Here is a 19,661-nt window from a genome sequence, read left to right as displayed (position 1 = left end):
ACCACTGACATGAAGCGATGAAGGTCATCTGTGTTGCAAGCTAGCAGTCAACCTTGGTCATCACCATGATTGGTGCAGCCTCCCTAAGGCGCTGCTTCAACTACCATATTTCCCCATCCAAACCAATAGCACTGGGGCTGAATGTAGACGCAGCCCACCATAGGACTCAGTCAATAAGCCTTTCAAGAAGATTTGTTACTTAATTATGCACCCAGAACGGATTGCAACTATATTAGTAAGCACTTAAAGAATCCGAATCCGTGCAGTTTGCACATACTTCCATTCACATCCAGGATGCCTCAACTTCGGTACCTTAATAACCACTGCTGAGTAATGAAACTGCCTGCCCCAGATGACAGCATCGCTTCCTTTCCCACCCCTTGCCCACAAGCCATCACCTATCTTTCAGCCAGGAGCATTTGAGACCCACATGCAAATAAACTGCTTGGCTCCATGACATCCACTTCCAATTCTTCCATGTCCAAAGGATCCGACTGCATCTACCATTCCACTCCTCCAAGATCCTGGTCAACTCCCTTACACCGGCAGACTGGACTGATGGAACATCCTTTTGCTGAACTTATTCAACCTCTGAATCAAGTCATCAACATGCAGAAATCACCCTTTTCAGCCTTCCCTCTGTCCAATACATCCTAAAAGTACAACCACAAAGCAGGCCTGCTGTGCTCAAAGAGAAGACCTTCTCAACCTTTGTAAACAGCTCATTTCCCTTCGAGGCCCACAATGTCAGTGCATACATTTCTGCCAGCTTGGCAGACAGCACCCCAGCTTTTACTGACAACCTCGAAACCCCAATTCTCACCAATGCACTTTGTACCCTCATGCTTCAAACTGCGAACGTCGGGCAGGCCCTCTTCAGGGATAATTATTTCCATATTTTGTAGAAGCGCTAAACTAAGCATCATGCTACAAATCTGCTGGACCACACTGAACTCTCCATCACTTTCGATACCAGACTCCACAACAAAATCACAGAGACAAATACACATCATACACACAATTAAAACTCAATGACCCCCGGCCCCATTGGGTTTATGTAACAGGAAACCAGTTTATTTCTACTATATTGATGGAAATATTCAGTTTGTCAAGATGCTACGACTGCAAATAAAAACTATGTACACATGGAGGGATGCTAATAAGAGCCCAGGATACTAGTCACTTTTTCTTTAAAAATGTGCGTAAAGACTATAATGCAGGGAACAGTCGTCGGAAGTCGGCAGGCTCTGAAATCATGGATCTACTCAAGTCCAGTGTTTTGAATATGGTCTGACCGAACAGAGCATCTGCCTTGCAGCTCCTGTATGGGTAGTACTGTTTACAGAAAGAAAATATGCAGTTACTTAACTCACCATAAAAGAGAAGGGGGGTTCTGTTTGTTATTCTCTGGTAAAATATTACTAGGGCTTGGGAACTAATCTTTAAAAGGTGTGTAGCAAGTGAAGGTCTATGTTTTATAAGTATGTCTAATTATATACACCATCTTATGAAATTATAAATTTGAATCTTCGACTGGGCTGACTTGTAATTTGTTTTAATCCTAATTAGGGTTGTGTGTTGAATCAGCTGTTTCTAAAGCGTTTAATGTTGGGATGCAGCATTCATTTAAAAAGGAAGGAAATAAAACAGCATTTGGAAACTAGAACAGGATGTCGGTGACATCTGGTGCATCAAGCACTAATGTGACAGAGTATAAAATAATATACCAAACTGATAGTTTGAATGGAGAAAGATCCCAGCATGTGGACTCCGCTTCTAAATTTCTGGTATGTACACCCCTGCAGACAAAGATTCCATTAAAGAGCCTGCATGCGCCAGAAAGGATGGAGCAACAAAAAGATACAAGATGCTTGGAGACCAGTAGCCTCAGAACCATGAATGTTGGGACAGTACTTCTCACTCGAAGGAATCTGGATCATAGCCCGAATGTACTGGACTCTCTGCAGCAGTGGAATGCCTTAATACAAGAATATCTACCATGGCCCGATAAAGGGAAGCCTCGGAGCAGGTCAAATATGGGACTTGGCCTAGTTGATGGAAAACTCCGAGTAGACAGTAACAACATAGTCTACAGGTGGCCCTAGACTAGCCCGCCATTGAGGTTCAGAAATAAGTGTATCCCGAAGATGGGCTGCCATCACTGACAAGACCAGAGTAATATCCAAGTTGGCCGACTACTACAAGTAGAAATACTTTCTGGGAGTCTGCAGAAGCAGCACATGAAAGTAAAATGTCCCACACATCTGGGAACCCCATTCAGTTGACAGGTTCAAAGGCCAACACAAATTGAGCTAGCATCATACGAACTAATTTCTGAGGAATGAGTTCAAGACCAATATCAAAATAGGTCTGAGACCCCGATCTTTCTTGGAAACCAGGAGTTCCTAGTATAGCAATCCAAGGTCTCTCTTCGCCGGATTATGATCGCTCCTTCTGACAAGTAACATCATCACTTCTTGGGACAAAATCGCATCACAATTTGTGGAAGTCAGAGCAAAAACTGGAGGGATGGGAAGCGGGGTTAATAAAAAGGAGGAGGGCATTACTTCGGCAAACAATCTGCAGAACTCTGACTGAGGGGAAATATAAGGGGCTTAGCAGCAGTGGCACCGGGTGATGAGGACTGCTGTTGGTGATCTCTTCCCCTTCCGCCACCCCACCCCTGGAGCCGCGAAAGGGCTGAATAGGTAGCGAGGACTGCCTATCCTGACAGGCAGAGATCCTCGAATAGGCTCAACATTTTTAATACATCTGGTGAAATTGGTAGACAAGTAATCCTACTAACCAAGCCATAGGTCTGCTCTCCGTTCACCATTCTGGGGCTTAGAGGAAGGCTAGTCAGTGAAAATAAACTTACTAATAGTGTCTATTTTGATTCTATCCAGTGGGAAAGAAATTTAGATCGACTCTGCTTGTACAGACCTGGACTACAAGGTCCTCTACACTAGGATGCTGGGTCAGGAAAGACAGATTACCTGGGGCAAGTCTATGCTGCTTGGTAGTCAGGCAACTCACTGGTGGAGCGGAGCGAGGCTTGGATCAGGCCGCCATAAAGGTGGCAGTTCAAGCTTCATTGAATGGCAACAAGGGCACAGGGTACCACATTTCGGTCCGAATGCTGGCCTTAGTCTCGAATGTAGGCAACTACCATTCTAGCACCGTTTGACTCTGCACACGATCACCGCAAGAGAAGCACTTTCTTCCATTGCTTGAAAGTCTGCTGCTGGCCCAAGCATGCTGTAGAGCATTCTTGGCTCAGTCGTCATCTGCTATGGACAAAACACCTATTTGTTCAATGCCACGGATATGCAAAAACTATTAACAGGAGTAGAACATGGCAGCGAGCTGGAGTTATGTCATGGGTGTGTGTGTTCATAAACATGACAGGTAAAATTCATTGGTTTCGAGAGTTTGATTCGGAAACATAACTTCGCTTTTAACTTTGGAAATATATATATATATATTTGACAGAAAAGATCTTCTGGTGGTTAAACCCATAACTAAGAGAGAGGAACCTGCCAGAATGATAACAGATTTTAGCATCAAATCAGAAGAGATGGTGCATATCTTTAACAAAAACTGGCACATCTTGAAAACAGATGTTTTCAGAAAACACCTCCCAGAACATCCATAATAACCTACAGACGCTGCCAATCCCTTGGGGACCATCTAGTACATAGCCACTTATCCACTCTGCCACAGTCCCACAAGGCACTAACTGTAAAGGGGTTCTACCTGTGTCTTCGCTGTAAGGCCTGCAAATACAGCAAAAAGGTACTGAATTATCAAGGAAGACCTGATGATGTGAAACCCACTAGAGAGATCAGAAGATTTCTGAATTGTAATTCAGAGTACACGATATACAGCTTGGAATGCCCATGTGCCAAGCACTATATCGGTAGTACTATTCACCCTGCAAAGAAGCGAATACTTAAGCACATGCGTGCTATAACTAACAAAGATAAAACTTATCCTGTAGCACGCCACTTTGCCCAACACCATCAGAGCAATAGGGATCTATTGAGCTTCTACTGCCTAGACCAGGTAGATCAGAGGGAAAGGGGAGGAGACAGTCAAAGCGCTCAGAATTTTTGAATTGAAATACATCATCGATCTCCAGACCAAGGCCCCCATACGGTTAAACAACGATGAAGAAATGTGGGTACATCTATAAAAACTGTAGAATAATGTGGTACATGACATCAAGTACTCTCAGGGAGCAATTACTGAAAATGTTTAGCAACTGGGTGACTGCTCCATATTTAGTTGAATCCTATTATGAGGTTGTATTACTGCTAAAATTATCAGAACGATACTGAGACACCAGCCCATTCAGGGCTAGATGGTAACATAGGGGGGCAATACAACATATTATTCAGTGAGCGAGAAAGCATCAAAATTTACTGATACTGATTGGTCTTCAAGAAATATGTAAATTCAAGGTTATGAAGTAATATAGTAAGCCTTCTGAAATGACCAATGTTATATTTAAGTTGTTATCCCGACTTGTAAATATTGTTTGCTTTTGTTTAATGCACACAGCACTTTACTAAATGGCTTTTTAAGCAATTTTGTATTCTACAAAACATGATGTAAGATGGCCGCGTCATTTAGCCTATGTCGAGGTCCTTCTTTGATGTCAATGTAGTTTTTTTGAGGCTTCACGAGTAGAAATGGATGTTTGTTGTACAGTAAACCGACTGCTAGGCCATAACATGAGATTCGAAGAAAAAGAGAGGAGAAAACACAAGTACTATTTGAATTAGAGTTCAAACAGATAAGAGAAAGGTCCGTAGTTTCCACACTTTTGCAGCAAAAGAGTTGCAATCAGTGGTGAAACCAGGCCTGATCTATTTCTTGGTGTTGGTAAAATGGGAATATTATTGCTATCCTTTTTTCTTCACATCAACTCTTTCGCTGAAAGAGTGTGGAAACTACGGATCTTTCTCTTTTCAGTTTGAACTCCAATTCAAATAGTACTTGCGTTTTCTCCAATCTTTTTCTTCACATCTCACGTTATGGCCTAGCAATGGCTATAACACTAAGCGAAAATAAAGTTATAATCTCACCAACATTGTTTAACTTGCTTTGTATGTATATTTTTGTATGATCAACAAACATGTATGGTATTTATTTTTCCAGCCTTGAAAAAGTCTATGTTTAGATGAAACACGAGTTGGCTAAATCCATGCTGGGAATACCAAAAGAATAAACTAACAATTTGAACACTGAATTCACGGACTCTTGTGACTATTAATACATTGAGAAAGGATATCATTGATCTGCTTGGAACTACTTCTAAAAAATTAAGTTCAAGATATAATTTGTGATGGTTACATGTATCCACTATATTCTGGATAGAGACTGCCGAACGAAGCTCTAATCTGGTATGTATGCATACAAATCAGTTTTCTAATGTGTAATTAGCACCTTTTAGTAGTGGGTGTTTTGAGCGGGGAGCACCTCAACCTGACTAATTTGGTACAATATGGATTTACACAAAATGTGATCATATTGAACGTTTCAATTTTGAAGTGCGGTATTTTCCCATTTTGGGACCACTACTACCTCACTTGAATTCATTATATATATTTTATTTTTTCTCACTAACGACGCGGCACTCCAGATTAAGTTACTCAATGGTATTATTTATTCATACCACACATCACCTCAACCAACGCGTTTCAGCCTCACGGCCTTTGTCACGGTTAGTGAGTCCCTCTTTACTCTCACTATATATACGTGCAAGGCATGTAAGATCGGAAAAAATGTAAAAAGCATTTAAGATCCAGATGGCAATGTCATAAACATCGAACAAGACATTACATGCACATCACAATTTGTGGTTTATGTAATAGAGTGCAACTGTGGGATGCGATACATTGGCAGCACAACATGCATGGTGAAAAAGCGCATCCTTGAACATATACGAGCTGTCAAAAATGGGAATTTTGCATATGCCACAGCTAAACATCTTGCCCAATGCCAGAAAGGGAACTGGAAAGCAATGCAATACTATGCAATACACAGGATTTCCCCAGGAGAACGAGGAGGAAATAGAACTAAAAGATTACGTCAAATAGAATCTAAATACATTATAAGACTCAGAACAAAGCACCCTCGTGGATCAACTTTGATGAGGAACTTTATGTTCACCTTGAGTAATGGATACAACAACACGAACAATGCCAAAAAGACTGCAACATGAATCAGCCTTATAATGAGTATAAAAACAGGGTACTACACCCAATACTTATAAATAAACAATCAGAAACATGAAAACGTACATGAATTAATTTTGTACTAAACAACAGCACAAAGCGCGATATGCTAAACAGTTAATAATGCATTACAACTGAATGCGAATATGAATATAAGAGTCACATGAACAATGTAACAACCGTAATGGAGTCATTCACACAATGTCCTTTTGTAAGAAATGTATAAAGTTTTTAATTGACCTTCAATCACTACAAGACCCAGAATGCCTCATTGTGGCAGAGAGGGGTATATATAGTGAAAGTAAAGAGGGACTCACTAACCGCGACAAAGACCGTGAGGCTGAAACACGTTGGTTGAGGTGATGTGTGGTATGAATAAATAATACCATTGAGTAACTTAATCTGGAGTGCCGCGTCGTTTGTGAGAAAATTAATGATTGTGGCCAGGATCCGGCCATAACGTGGAGCGCTGAGCTGACTAACCGAGGATCACGTTGTGAGATTGAGATCACACACACACACACACACACACACACACACACACACTTTTTCCAATGATTCACGTATTGCCTTCCAACACACAATACCTATCTGTTGGTCAGACCACAGTGCACTTCAGTTTGAATTCCTGCCTCCAGTAGAAAACAGAGACCCTCCCAAGGTCCTAGTACATTTAGAAACTGGGAAGGTATTTCAGCCGCCACTTTGATTAATTTCTTAGAAAATATTCCCCGTACTATCCAGGAGGACTCTAATCTAGGAGCTGAGGTCTTTGATAAATGGCTTAAACCAGCAGTGGATATAGTGGCACCTCCTACATTATATACTCAGAAAAAATGCCGCTTCTCAGCTCCTTGGTCGAATGACAAATTAGGGAATTTAAAACAATGATGTTGTCGGGCTGAGTGGGCGTGGAGACAAACCCTAGAGGATCAGGACAATTACATATAAAGCTAGGGTCAAGGAATATAAAGGTGCACTTGTGAAAGAAAAATCTATGTACAACACACAGGCAATTAATTGATAATTCTAAATCTACCAGAGAACTGTTTCAGCTGGTACAACAGCTTTCATCTTCCCATTCCTTGGCAGAACCGGATACATCACAAATATTCTGTGATCAACTAGCTACCTTTTTTTCAAAATAAGATCACGGACATATACACTGAGTTAGAGTCAAACTCAAATATTCCCATTTCAAACCCAACATTCAACAGCCCTACCAAAGATGGTCCACTGATGTCCAACAGTGAACACAGGGGTCTCCCAACATTTTGCGACCTTATGCCTCCTATTCTTGTACATTATCTTAGGAGAACGCATTCAGGCTCTCGTATGGAGGCATGCCCTCCGACAATTTTACATATGGTTGCTGATACCATAGCGGAACCCCTCTGTAAATTAATGAATATCATCATCCGCTCTGGAATTTATCCCCATTCTTGAAAACAAGCTATCATTAGACCTCTTCTAAAAAAAAAAGAAAAATCTGGACTCCAGGGACTGCAAGAATTACCGTCCCATCTCTCTGCTCCCTGTTCCAGCAAAAATTCAGGAATCACATCTCAAAAAGCAGCTTATGGAAACTGCAGATCGGCAATCCTGGCTCAATGAGTCGCAGTTTGGATTCAGAAGGCATCATGGTACAGAAACAGCCTTGGTTTCAGCATCGGATTACATCAGGCATACGGTGGACGAAGGGTAGGGAGTAGTGCTAATTCTCTTGGATCCATCAGCAGCATTTGATACCATCTCTCCTACGGAGCCTTGGTGTTTCTCATCAAGCACTTGCCCTTCTGTCCTAGTTACTGACAGGGAGATCCCAAAAGGTGAATTTAAAATCTTTTCACTCAGACTCCTACTCACTTCCTTGTAGAGTCCCGCAGAGGTATTCCTCGAGTCCCACCCTTTTTAATCTGTATGTGGCACCCCTCGCTACAGTAATCCACTCTTTTGGATTAGAAGTGGTGTCATATGCAGATGATACACAAATTATGGTCACCATCCCTAAGGAGCTGTGCTCATGGTCAGAGAATGTCCGTGGATGCATGTACGGAGTAGCAGACTGGATGTCTGCTAACTTCCTTAAACTTAACGGGGAAAATGGAGGTGATGATATTCAGATCAGGGGCAATCAAATGAACAGTAACTGCTGGCCTCAATCTTTAGGATGCTGTCCTGTCCCGAGTGAAAAAGCTAAGAATCTGAGAGTCCTGATGGACACAGAGCTTAGCTTTAAGGCCCAAGTGAACCATACCATTTCCACATGCTCTTGGCTCATACAGATGTTTAAAAAAAATCTTTCCTTTCATCCAGCGTTCAGCTAGGATCCAGGTAGCACTGGCTCTGGTAGTGTCCAGACTTGATAATTGCAATGCCCTGTACCTGGCTGCTAGTAAGGGCTTACAACATAAACTCCAGGTACAGCAGAATGCATTGGCAAGACTTATTCTGGACATTCCCAAAAGACAATCAGCCAAGAAGGGACTAGAACACATACACTGGCTTTCCATTGCACAACGTATCAGTTTTAAAGTACGGTGTATGGTCCATAAGTTATTGCACGCCTCCTATTCTCCAAGGCTGAAGACCATGTTCAAATGGTATTCCCCAAGCCAATTACTTCGCTCCTCACCTCAAATTCAACTTCTGGTACCAAGAACCAAGAAGAGCAAGTGGGGAGATAAGGCTTTTTCAATGGCAGTGTGTAAGCTCTGGAATTCCCTCCCCTGGCGCTCACATCGATCCCTCTTCTGCTCCCATTTAGAAAAGCCCTTCAGACCTGGCTGATCTCAGGCAAACGGTGAGCTGAAGTTCTCTCATTTTGCTTCTGGACTCCGTGGTATGTGCGGTCTTTCTCTAGCGCTTTGATGCCCTTGGGTGACTGCTGCTCTATATAAATATCAAAATCAAATCACACGTATGAATTTAAAATATTTATTAAGCGCAACGTTCACCATGCGGTTTCTTGGCGCTGTGGAGGCAAGTATAGCAGTAAAACAGAAGACTAATGGAGTGAAAGGGAAAAAAAATCAATTTACATTGGAAAGGCTTGAGTAAAAAGAAGGGTCTTAAGATCTTTACGAAAAGAGGAATAATGTGTGGCCAAACGCAAGTGATCGGGGAGGGAATTCCAGAAGGATGGTGCCAAAAAAGAAAAATTGGCTCCGCCCCATTTCTTGCGTCTGTACCTGGGAACCTGGAGGAGTGATTGGGTAGATGACCGCAGCTCACGGGCAGGAATATACTCTTTTAGTAGGGAAGAGATGAAGGCAGGGGCAGTACCTTGGCGTGCCTGGAAGACCATACATCCAGTCTTAAAGAGAGATCGCTCCTTAACAGGTAGCCAATGTAGTGCTTTCAGTAGGGGGGTAGAGTGGTGAGAGCGGGGGAGGCCGTATACCAGTCTGGCCGCCTGGTTTTGGACCAGCTGGAGCTTCTGCAGACTATAGGCCGGAATGCCGTTGTAGAGGGCATTAGCGTAGTCCAGCCGGGAAACAACCAGAGCGGACATGATTAACTTAAGTGCAGAGGGAGAAAAGAACCGAGAAACAGAGCGAATAGTTCGGAGTACAAAAAAGCAGGAAGAGACCACAGAACTAATTTGTGAATGGAGGTTGAGATGATTATTGAGTTTGATGCCCAGAGTTTTAACTGAGGAAGAAGGTGTAGGAGGGGATCCCAAGGAAGAAGGCCCAAAAAGAGAGTTCCAGGGACTGGAGGAACCACCTGTAAGGACCAATTCTGTTTTATCAGGGTTCAACTTCAGATGGTTGTGGTTCATCCAGTCCCTGATGAAAATCATGATAGACTGGAAATTAGACATAGAATGAGGGGAAGAAGACAGGTTGAAGATAAGCTGGAGGTCATCTGCATAGTTAAAGACAGTGACCTCCAGCTGTTGAAGTGCAAAGATCAGAGGATAGATGTAGAGATTAAACAGAAGAGGAGAGAGAGAAGAACCCTGAGGGACACCACAAGTGACTTTAAGTTGAGTGGCCGAGAAATCCCCCAACCGAACCGCCTGGGCACGGTCCCTCAGGAAGGACGATAGCCAGACCAGGGCTGAGCCCTCGACCCCCGCCGCTCCGACACGGGAAAGTAAGATGGAATGGTCCACCGTGTCGAAGGCGGCGGAAAGATCGAAGAGCACCAGAGCCTGGTTGTTGTTTTGGTCCATGCCCTCCCTGAGATGGTTCAGGACCGATACCACGACGGACTCGGTGGAGTGCCTAGGCCGAAAGCCAGCCTGGCGAGACACAAGACCCCCATTGGCTTCCACATGGGCACTGAGGACCGATGTTACGTGTCGCTCTAGCACCTTGCCTAAATAAGGCAGGAGGGAGATGGGACGATAATTGGCTGGAATGGAAGGGTCCGCCCCAGGCTTCTTAAGAATGGGGACTATGGTGGCAGATTTGAGAGCTGGAATTACCACCCCCTGAGCCAGCGAGCTATTGAGGAAGGATATAGGTGGTTTGGGCCAGACAGAGTAAATCTGTTGCAGGATGTAGGCTGGGCAGATGTCCGCCGGGGAACCAGATTTAACCACTAACGTACCATTAACTACATTTAATTACACACTCCACAGGAGTAAACGTCACAATTCATTGCTACATAGTACATCATTTTTTCGATGAGAAAGTCGGACCAGTGGCGCTTTGATGTAGAGACTTGTCAAACATGGGCTGACACATGTACACTAAAGAGTCACTTGATGCTGAAGTGGAGTGTGGTGTAAATCGCCATTTCAGCCACCAGTCTAACCCAGTGAGATACCATGGCGCGGTTTTAACACCACTGGCAGCTACTCGTAGTTCAGATACTTGACCTACTAGGCGTACCTTCTGCGTGTAAAAATCGTCTAGGTCAGTCCCCATGTGACAGACCCACTAGAGAGAGGTCTCCATTGCTCAAAGTGTCTGATAACCATCTCTCAGTTTTTGGCACTGCCACCAACAGACAGTTCAACACAACATCTGCAACAACACAAGCTAGATGCCTAAAAATAAATGTGCTGGATTGTCCGGAGATGCTATGTATAGATAAGTGTGTGTCAGATTTCCTTCCTATTGCAAATTCAGCGAAATTTCAGTGGTGGACGTGCCTGCAAGTACACCACTGACATAAGATGTCACACTGGATTATTGTGCTGGGCACGTGCAGAATTCTTTTTTCATGCAAGCCTTGCATTTCAATATATAAGGCAGTCCTACGGTGTAAAAAAAATGTATACTGTGGATGTGACCTTCTCTGGGTTTCTCTTTTTGGTGGGGTTATCATGGACAGCACATCAAGGAAGCACTTTGGACCTAGCAAGGGCAAGTCACACCAATAGAAAGCAATACAATGTCTGTTATTGCCTATTGTATTTTTGTAGCAGAAAATCTGGCATTATTAAGGCATGTATGGCTAGTCTGAGAGGATTTGAAGGAAAGCCTATGACATGCATAAAGAAACAAACAGGAGCGTGGTCACACAGTACCTTGATCTTCCTTCTGACAGTGCTTGTAAAGGACAAACTTGGCAGGATTGTCTGCAACCAGATACTTCCTCAGCAGCGCCTCGATGACCTCGCGGACCGTGTTGGTGCTGCTTATGTGCAAAATGTTCGTGCTGCCCTTGGGCAGGAAGAAAGCAGTCCCGTTATTGTTATTGGAAGCCGGGTTAGCAGACGTCATTCGACTCCGGACTGTGATTGGTCTGCGCAGCTCCATTTGCACTTTGATAAAGCCAGTGTATATCCCATTGGAACCCTATAAAAAAAATAGGACAATACAATTAACCGTAATCCCAGCACGATTGTGTTTATTATAATACAATAAGCGCGTTGTAGAAATCTCAGGCAATGATTTTAGATCTGGCTGCACATATATTCAGTTGACAGATAACGTGGGCCTTTTGTTAATGTAAGACATCTGAGACCGCAACAACACACCTGTATTTTTTTGGGTGAATGGAACATTCCATTTGTAGTTTTCTGTGGGATGGGCCACAAAAGAGTGCACTGCGCAGGCACGGAAACGGAAGGTAATAGCGGGTGTAGATAGCAGCTGCAGGGACAGCTCGAGCTGGGAATGTTTATTTATAGCTTGTAAAGAGTCCTCTGGAGCCCATGTACTGCAAAGTTATCCAAGAGCAGTGGCAGATATTGCGATGCAAAGCTAAGCATTTATTGAAAGCAGATGATGACCAAGGTTCACTTGTCCTTTTTGGCGACCGCGGTAGGGAACTATCTTGTAAAAATATATTAGAATTATTAAATGTCTCTCGGCCAAACTATTAATGAGGCACACACTCCAATTACTGAGTAACACAAACGCCTAACCTAAAACCACTGAAAATGTAGTTGGGCTCCTCCACCATGCGCCGCCCCTCCACAGGAGTCCTCCAATGGAAGTCCTGCCTTTCTGCACAATGAGAAGCATCGCAGAGGTAGGTAGATTAAAGGACTCCAGAGGAAGGGACTTATCAGTAAGAGGAAGAGAGAATTGGAGTTAAGAAGATGAGCAGTAAGTAATTCAGCCATGACCACCTCATCCCATCCCTGAATAAGGACATCGTCACGTTCTGAGAGTGTTGGTCCTTACTATTCTAGAACGAGGTGTACCTCATCGCTTATTTTGGATTGTTCACCTACTGGTCAGAAGGTCTAGTTTCCTACAGACATATACGGACTCACTTGTTGGGCATCCTTTATATAAGCTCGTGTTCTGAGTCTATCCTTGTGATCCGGAGATTTTTTGGAATCGCACTTAACTTACCACAATTGGAAACTCTTGGAACTAACTGAATCTTGTCAGTAATTGACTGTACTCCCAACACGGATTTATATTTGGAGGCTACGCTGTTACGACATTTATCGTGTTTTTCTAAGCCCTGATGAAGTTCTCAGAAGGAGAACGAAACACCTTGGTTGGACTGTAAAAGAACTTTTTAACCTTGTAAATGAAATAAAAGAACTTGTTGTGAAAATAGACTTGGTGATCTATTGGACTTACTTTTCCGACGCACGCCCGAATATCTTTATCTCGAAGGATCTGGTGCACAGTGGCAACAATATACGGTTGATGCCAGGGCAGTTTGCGAGGGACATTTGATTTAAGAACTGGCATGAGGTGCAGAACTTTATAGTCAACCGTCTTTTCTTTTTCTTACACACACACTCTAGTAGTGCTAGTAAAAACATGGGCTCTTTAATTTTACAAAAAAAAAAAAAAAAACATGGGCTCTGCATTGGAATTCAGTTACACGAGGTGTTCAAATCACCTAAAAGCAGATTGTACGAAGATGTTTTTGCGGAACCTTTAATGCCCCTCATTTCCCTTGCCTTGACAATAACATGAATCCTTGAACTAGAAAAAAAGTCATAAGCAATGTTGATGATGTAGAGTATTTGGATTTTTTTTTTGTAACTGACTACTAAAAACATATCCAAGTGTACAAGGCGGATTGCATACACCAAAAGCACATGCATAACTTTACCAAGGTAATCCGTAGTTTGTCTGTCACGATGGAGTTGTACTTGTCGATCTTCTCCTTGATTTCTTCCTTTGTAAGACGAGGATGGACTTCTTTCTCAGTATCCTGGAATAAATAAAAACAGGAGCAGCAAGTTTTAGAAGAAGTCCACTAGTCGGGGCTTATGTTTTTTACGAGCTGCTGCAGGATGAAAGCAAGGAGTAAGTTAGTGTAGTTGACCACAACATGACCCTGGATTGTTTGTGCAAGGAGGTGGAGGCACAGGGCTGGGATATCAGGGGACCAGAGATACACCACCACTCCCAAGAAGTCGGTTAATCAGTTGCCAAGGAGAAGTTCAGCTTTCCCGGTTTATTTTTATGACGAGTATATAAAAGAGCTGGGAAGGAGGCAGGTGGTGACCTCACCCTCCTCCTGCATATGTTTGAACTTACCAATCTTGTAAAGAAACTCCCCTGCTGCAGAAATGGTGGCCCTGCTTGAACAAGTCGCTTGTAGGAAAGTGCCCCTTTTTGACATGGTCTCCCCCATTTGTTTGCCTGGTATTTGATGCAACGGTGACTGAAGTGAACTGGGTTCCTGCTAGTTAATTTGTAGATTTATATAGCGCGGCATAACACCCTTGAGGGTATCCAGGCGCTGTCCATGGGCAAAGGGAGGTTAAGTGATTTGCCCAGAATCACAGGATGTTGCGCCAATGCCAAAACTCGAACCCGGATCCCCAACTCCTGAGTCGGCAGCTCTAGCTGCTGTGCCACATTCTCTTACTGCTAATCAGGTCCCCAGTACAAGTGCTCTTTCCCAAAAACAAGGTAACTGTGCAATTGTTCCACAATGGGCAAGCCTTTCAGCACCCATGTACGTCCCTAGTAAATGGTACACCTGGTTCTTGGGGTAAGGGTACTAAAGGGCCCCTAAGCACTGCAGCACGTATTGTACCACCCTAAGGGACCCACCACCAAAGCTTATGCACACAGCCATTTCAGGCTGTGTGAAATGGTGCAGACAAAAGTGTAAACAAAACAAAGCACACCCTGTGCGCCAGGCCCACAGCCACTGCATGCCACATTTGTAATACAGCAAACCTTACAGCCCTAAGGCAGGGTGCATTATATTACACGTGAGAAAATATCTGCATGAGCAGATACGCCCCTGGGCTATCTAGTCCAATTACTAGATAGTACAAGTGAACAGGGAAGCCATCGTGAGTACATGTACTGGGTACTGGTCATTACGAGTTCCCGAGCTACACAATGATTTCACTGAAATCTATTGTGTTTGGTATCAACCCCCTGAAAACCTACCAGCCTCTAGGGTGCTTGCTGACGGATATCGATCAGCCTGCCACCACAGAGGCATATCTGACCCCCTGGAGGTGAGCCCCTGCACTCCCTGAGGTCAGAAACAATGTCTGCTCTGGCCGGAGGTATTGTCACCTCCTCCAAGCAGGATGGCTAGTTAACAGCATAAAGGAAGGAGGCTTCAAAGGCCTCTGTTACCTTTGATATGCAACCCTGGATTACCCCAGATAGGGCAAATGCCACCCCCTGCCCTGGGCTCATTTGGCACCAGGACAGGTGGGAAAATTAGCTAGTCAGGAGGCGTGTTCACGATCAGGCTAGTTACACTCCTAAGGTAGGCCACCTGAAGTGAACACGAAAAGTAGAATTCCAACATCTTGGTTTTTGGTGATATTAGATACACTGGTCTGTAACCTACAACAAGGGAACCCAAACGGTTATCCGGGGACCGTGGGTAGCTATATTCTCGAAACAACAGTGGTCCCCAAGAGTATATGAAATCACAAAAGATAAACAATAGTCCACAATGTAAACTATGTTGACCACTGTCCAGCCGGACAGGGTGATTTATTTTCCAATAACACAATTAATGGGGTGTGAAGAGGCACAATCCTGTACCAATTCTAAGAACAAACTCATACAATTTTTAGGCAAGAAGGAGCATGATTGGCCACTTGTGATTCAGTAGACATTCAAAGTAGTGCCAATTTATAGTGCTAGACACAGCAAAAATTTAACACAATGGTCGGGCTGTGAAAACACTTAAAACAAGTCGACGTTTCGGTCCCTTATGCTCAATATTATGGGACCATCATCAGGACTAACAGTACATACAGTTGCTTGCCTGGTGTAAACAATTTAAACACACATCCGCCTATTTAGGGAGGAAAGGGGTGAAAGAAAACAAAAGAATACATATGAACCCACTTCATTGGTAAGCTTGCAAGTCGACAATACACTTTATTCGGAACCGACTTATCGTGTTTTTAAAGTCCATGCAGGTGGAAACATTAGCCTAGGAACACGTGCTGATCTGTGTCTATAGCCTTGAAACATACACGGGGTGCAGCAAGTGACGTGTGTATGTGAATGAGAACATGTTACTCTGAATATTAATAGCAACCAGTTATATTATCCAGAGGTTACCTATTCCAAAAAACAATAATAATCACTTCATTGGTGATAAGTATGATCAATTCAGTAGATTCAAATAAAACGTCGTTTACACGCAACCGCTGCATTCATTCTGCATTGCTGGTCATTCATGTCTGCTTTTTATCAACATGCACAGTCTGCCACCTCACAAAGTGACCACTTACCCCTATGGGTCGGGTGGTTTGATCGGGTATTGTATTGGGTTGTATTAACCTCGTTTTGTGAGCCGCCTGAATAGGGGAGGAAGCGGAATTATAAACCTGTATTTGGGCGCTAACAGCTCCCTGAGGCATCAGTTAATCATAATGCTAATACCTGTACAATATGCGCGGTTCCGCTAAGTACGCCTCTGTTCCAGGGTGCAGTATTATCTGTTGGATAAATAATTATGAGTACAAGGGCGATTTGCAAGGGTAAGCTACTAAGACCCGGCGAGACGGGAGAGATAAAGACACATAGGCTTACCTAGCGTTTAGCCATCGGCCGGTGTGGTCCGATCTTGAACAAAAACGGGTCTGGAAAGGGAAATATAAACCCGTTTTCAGTAGGAGGTTTAAGCTGTAATTTAGGGCGGCAATATAGGGCGGCAGGCTTGATCATTCCGCTTACCGGTACGGGGCTAAGCCTCCGTGGTATCTGGGGTCCCGAGGTGCTCTGCCGGATCGCAGTCACTGGTGTCAGCCGGGCTAGACGCTGGATAAGCGTGCACCGGTAGAAATGGAAGAGGGACACGGCCTGAAGAAATGGAGGAGGGACACGGCGCACATGGGCGCCATCTTGGAGTGGGGTTTTCACTTGGGGGAGTTAAGTGCATGTGTTGGTGCTGGCTATAGTAGACGGCGCAGTGCTCAGGTGATTAAAAGCTTGAACACACATTATTTACATTTGGTACAGTAATTATATTTACATGTAAAAAGATTCAGTGGCCTATTGGGGCCAACTCATTCCCTCATTTAAAGTTTCAAGTGCATGATCACTGGTCCATCAATTGTCAATGTTTCAATGTTTCAAATCATGATCCTCAGCTCCTCGTCGTGAAACCCCCACCGAGAGGTGGCAGCCTTACACAGATGCTCAATAGAGAGGAGCTGAGGATCATGATCCAATTCAACACCATTCGCGACGGTCTTAATCGCGCAGAGGACTGGACTACTTTGTTATGAGTGGTGTAATTTGAAACATTGACAATTGATGGACCAGTGATCATGCACTTGAAACTTTAAATGAGGTAATGAGTTGGCCCCAATAGGCCACTGAATCTTTTTACATGTAAATATAATTACTGTACCAAATGTAAATAATGTGTGTTCAAGCTTTTAATCACCTGAGCACTGCGCCGTCTACTATAGCCAGCACCAACACATGCACTTAACTCCCCCAAGTGAAAACCCCACTCCAAGATGGCGCCCATGTGCGCCGTGTCCCTCCTCCATTTCTTCAGGCCGTGTCCCTCTTCCATTTCTACCGGTGCACGCTTATCCAGCGTCTAGCCCGGCTGACACCAGTGACTGCGATCCGGCAGAGCACCTCGGGACCCCAGATACCACGGAGGCTTAGCCCCGTACCGGTAAGCGGAATGATCAAGCCTGCCGCCCTATATTGCCGCCCTAAATTACAGCTTAAACCTCCTACTGAAAACGGGTTTATATTTCCCTTTCCAGACCCGTTTTTGTTCAAGATCGGACCACACCGGCCGATGGCTAAACGCTAGGTAAGCCTATGTGTCTTTATCTCTCCCGTCTCGCCGGGTCTTAGTAGCTTACCCTTGCAAATCGCCCTTGTACTCATAATTATTTATCCAACAGATAATACTGCACCCTGGAACAGAGGCGTACTTAGCGGAACCGCGCATATTGTACAGGTATTAGCATTATGATTAACTGATGCCTCAGGGAGCTGTTAGCGCCCAAATACAGGTTTATAATTCCGCTTCCTCCCCTATTCAGGCGGCTCACAAAACGAGGTTAATACAACCCAATACAATACCCGATCAAACCACCCGACCCATAGGGGTAAGTGGTCACTTTGTGAGGTGGCAGACTGTGCATGTTGATAAAAAGCAGACATGAATGACCAGCAATGCAGAATGAATGCAGCGGTTGCGTGTAAACGACGTTTTATTTGAATCTACTGAATTGATCATACTTATCACCAATGAAGTGATTATTATTGTTTTTTGGAATAGGTAACCTCTGGATAATATAACTGGTTGCTATTAATATTCAGAGTAACATGTTCTCATTCACATACACACGTCACTTGCTGCACCCCGTGTATGTTTCAAGGCTATAGACACAGATCAGCACGTGTTCCTAGGCTAATGTTTCCACCTGCATGGACTTTAAAAACACGATAAGTCGGTTCCGAATAAAGTGTATTGTCGACTTGCAAGCTTACCAATGAAGTGGTTTCATATGTATTCTTTTGTTTTCTTTCACCCCTTTCCTCCCTAAATAGGCGGATGTGTGTTTAAATTGTTTACACCAGGCAAGCAACTGTATGTACTGTTAGTCCTGATGATGGTCCCATAATATTGAGCATAAGGGACCGAAACGTCGACTTGTTTTAAGTGTTTTCACAGCCCGACCATTGTGTTAAATTTTTGCTGTGTCTAGCACTATAAATTGGCACTACTTTGAATGTCTACTGAATCACAAGTGGCCAATCATGCTCCTTCTTGCCTAAAAATTTTATGAGTTTGTTCTTAGAATTGGTACAGGATTGTGCCTCTTCACACCCCATTAATTGTGTTATTGGAAAATAAATCACCCTGTCCGGCTGGACAGTGGTCAACATAGTTTCCATTGTGGACTATTGTTTATCTTTTGTGATTTCATATACTCTTGGGGACCACTGTTGTTTCGAGAATTAGATACACTGGGTCAGGGTTATCTCAATTCCTCACAGCAAGTGGTCATATAGGGAGTGTAGGCACGTCAAAGGTAAGTAGCCCATTGGCTACTACCTTAAAATCCCCTAAATTGAACATTTAGGTGGCACCCATGACACCAGGGACTCAGATTCAATGGACACAAGAAGAGGACAAAGAAGAGTGAAGAACGCAAGAACTGAGGTCCAGCTGCTGACTTTTTGGCACCAAACCCTGTCCACCTGCACCTGCCTCAACAATCGCGAGAAACAGACTCGTTCTGCTGCTGTGCAACTGCCAAAACCACCGGTGGGCTTCCAGCACTTTGCAAATTCCCATCAATCTCCCTTGGAGTACATGAGATACTCCCCTGCAGCTTGCTGGCACCAAATAGCAAAGTCCGGGCCACCGTACTGTAGGCCCACCGTGCCCCCAGTTCCACTAACGCAGCACCTACCCAGGAAGGTCTTCGTAGGCAAGAAGGTCAGATCCATCTCCCCACCAAATGAGAAGACGCCAAGCACAATCAGAGCCGCTCAGCACCAATACCCGGGGCGCTGGACCTCTTGCAGCAACCAAAGCCTGTTTGAGTCGATTGTGGACTCAAAGACT

General features: G+C 44.0%; 1 protein-coding gene across 5 annotated transcripts in view; it reads right to left on the bottom strand.

Annotated features, from left to right (window-relative positions):
• RASSF3 (Ras association domain family member 3) overlaps positions 1–19,661 on the bottom strand; it is a 617,435-nt gene that overhangs the window by 13,861 nt on the left and 583,913 nt on the right. For all 5 annotated transcript variants that reach the window (XM_078676160.1, XM_078676171.1, XM_078676182.1 and 2 more), the window contains 2 exons: positions 13,728–13,829; positions 11,728–11,998 (listed from right to left, as the gene is read on the bottom strand). In XM_078676160.1, the coding sequence (XP_078532286.1) occupies positions 11,728–11,998; positions 13,728–13,829 (373 nt within the window). The remainder of the gene's footprint in view (positions 1–11,727; positions 11,999–13,727; positions 13,830–19,661) is intronic.

The sequence above is a fragment of the Lissotriton helveticus genome, chromosome 1_1 (assembly GCF_964261635.1).
Source record: "Lissotriton helveticus chromosome 1_1, aLisHel1.1, whole genome shotgun sequence".
Lineage (NCBI taxonomy): Eukaryota > Metazoa > Chordata > Amphibia > Caudata > Salamandridae > Lissotriton > Lissotriton helveticus.
This window is presented reverse-complemented; position numbering and strand designations above follow the sequence as displayed.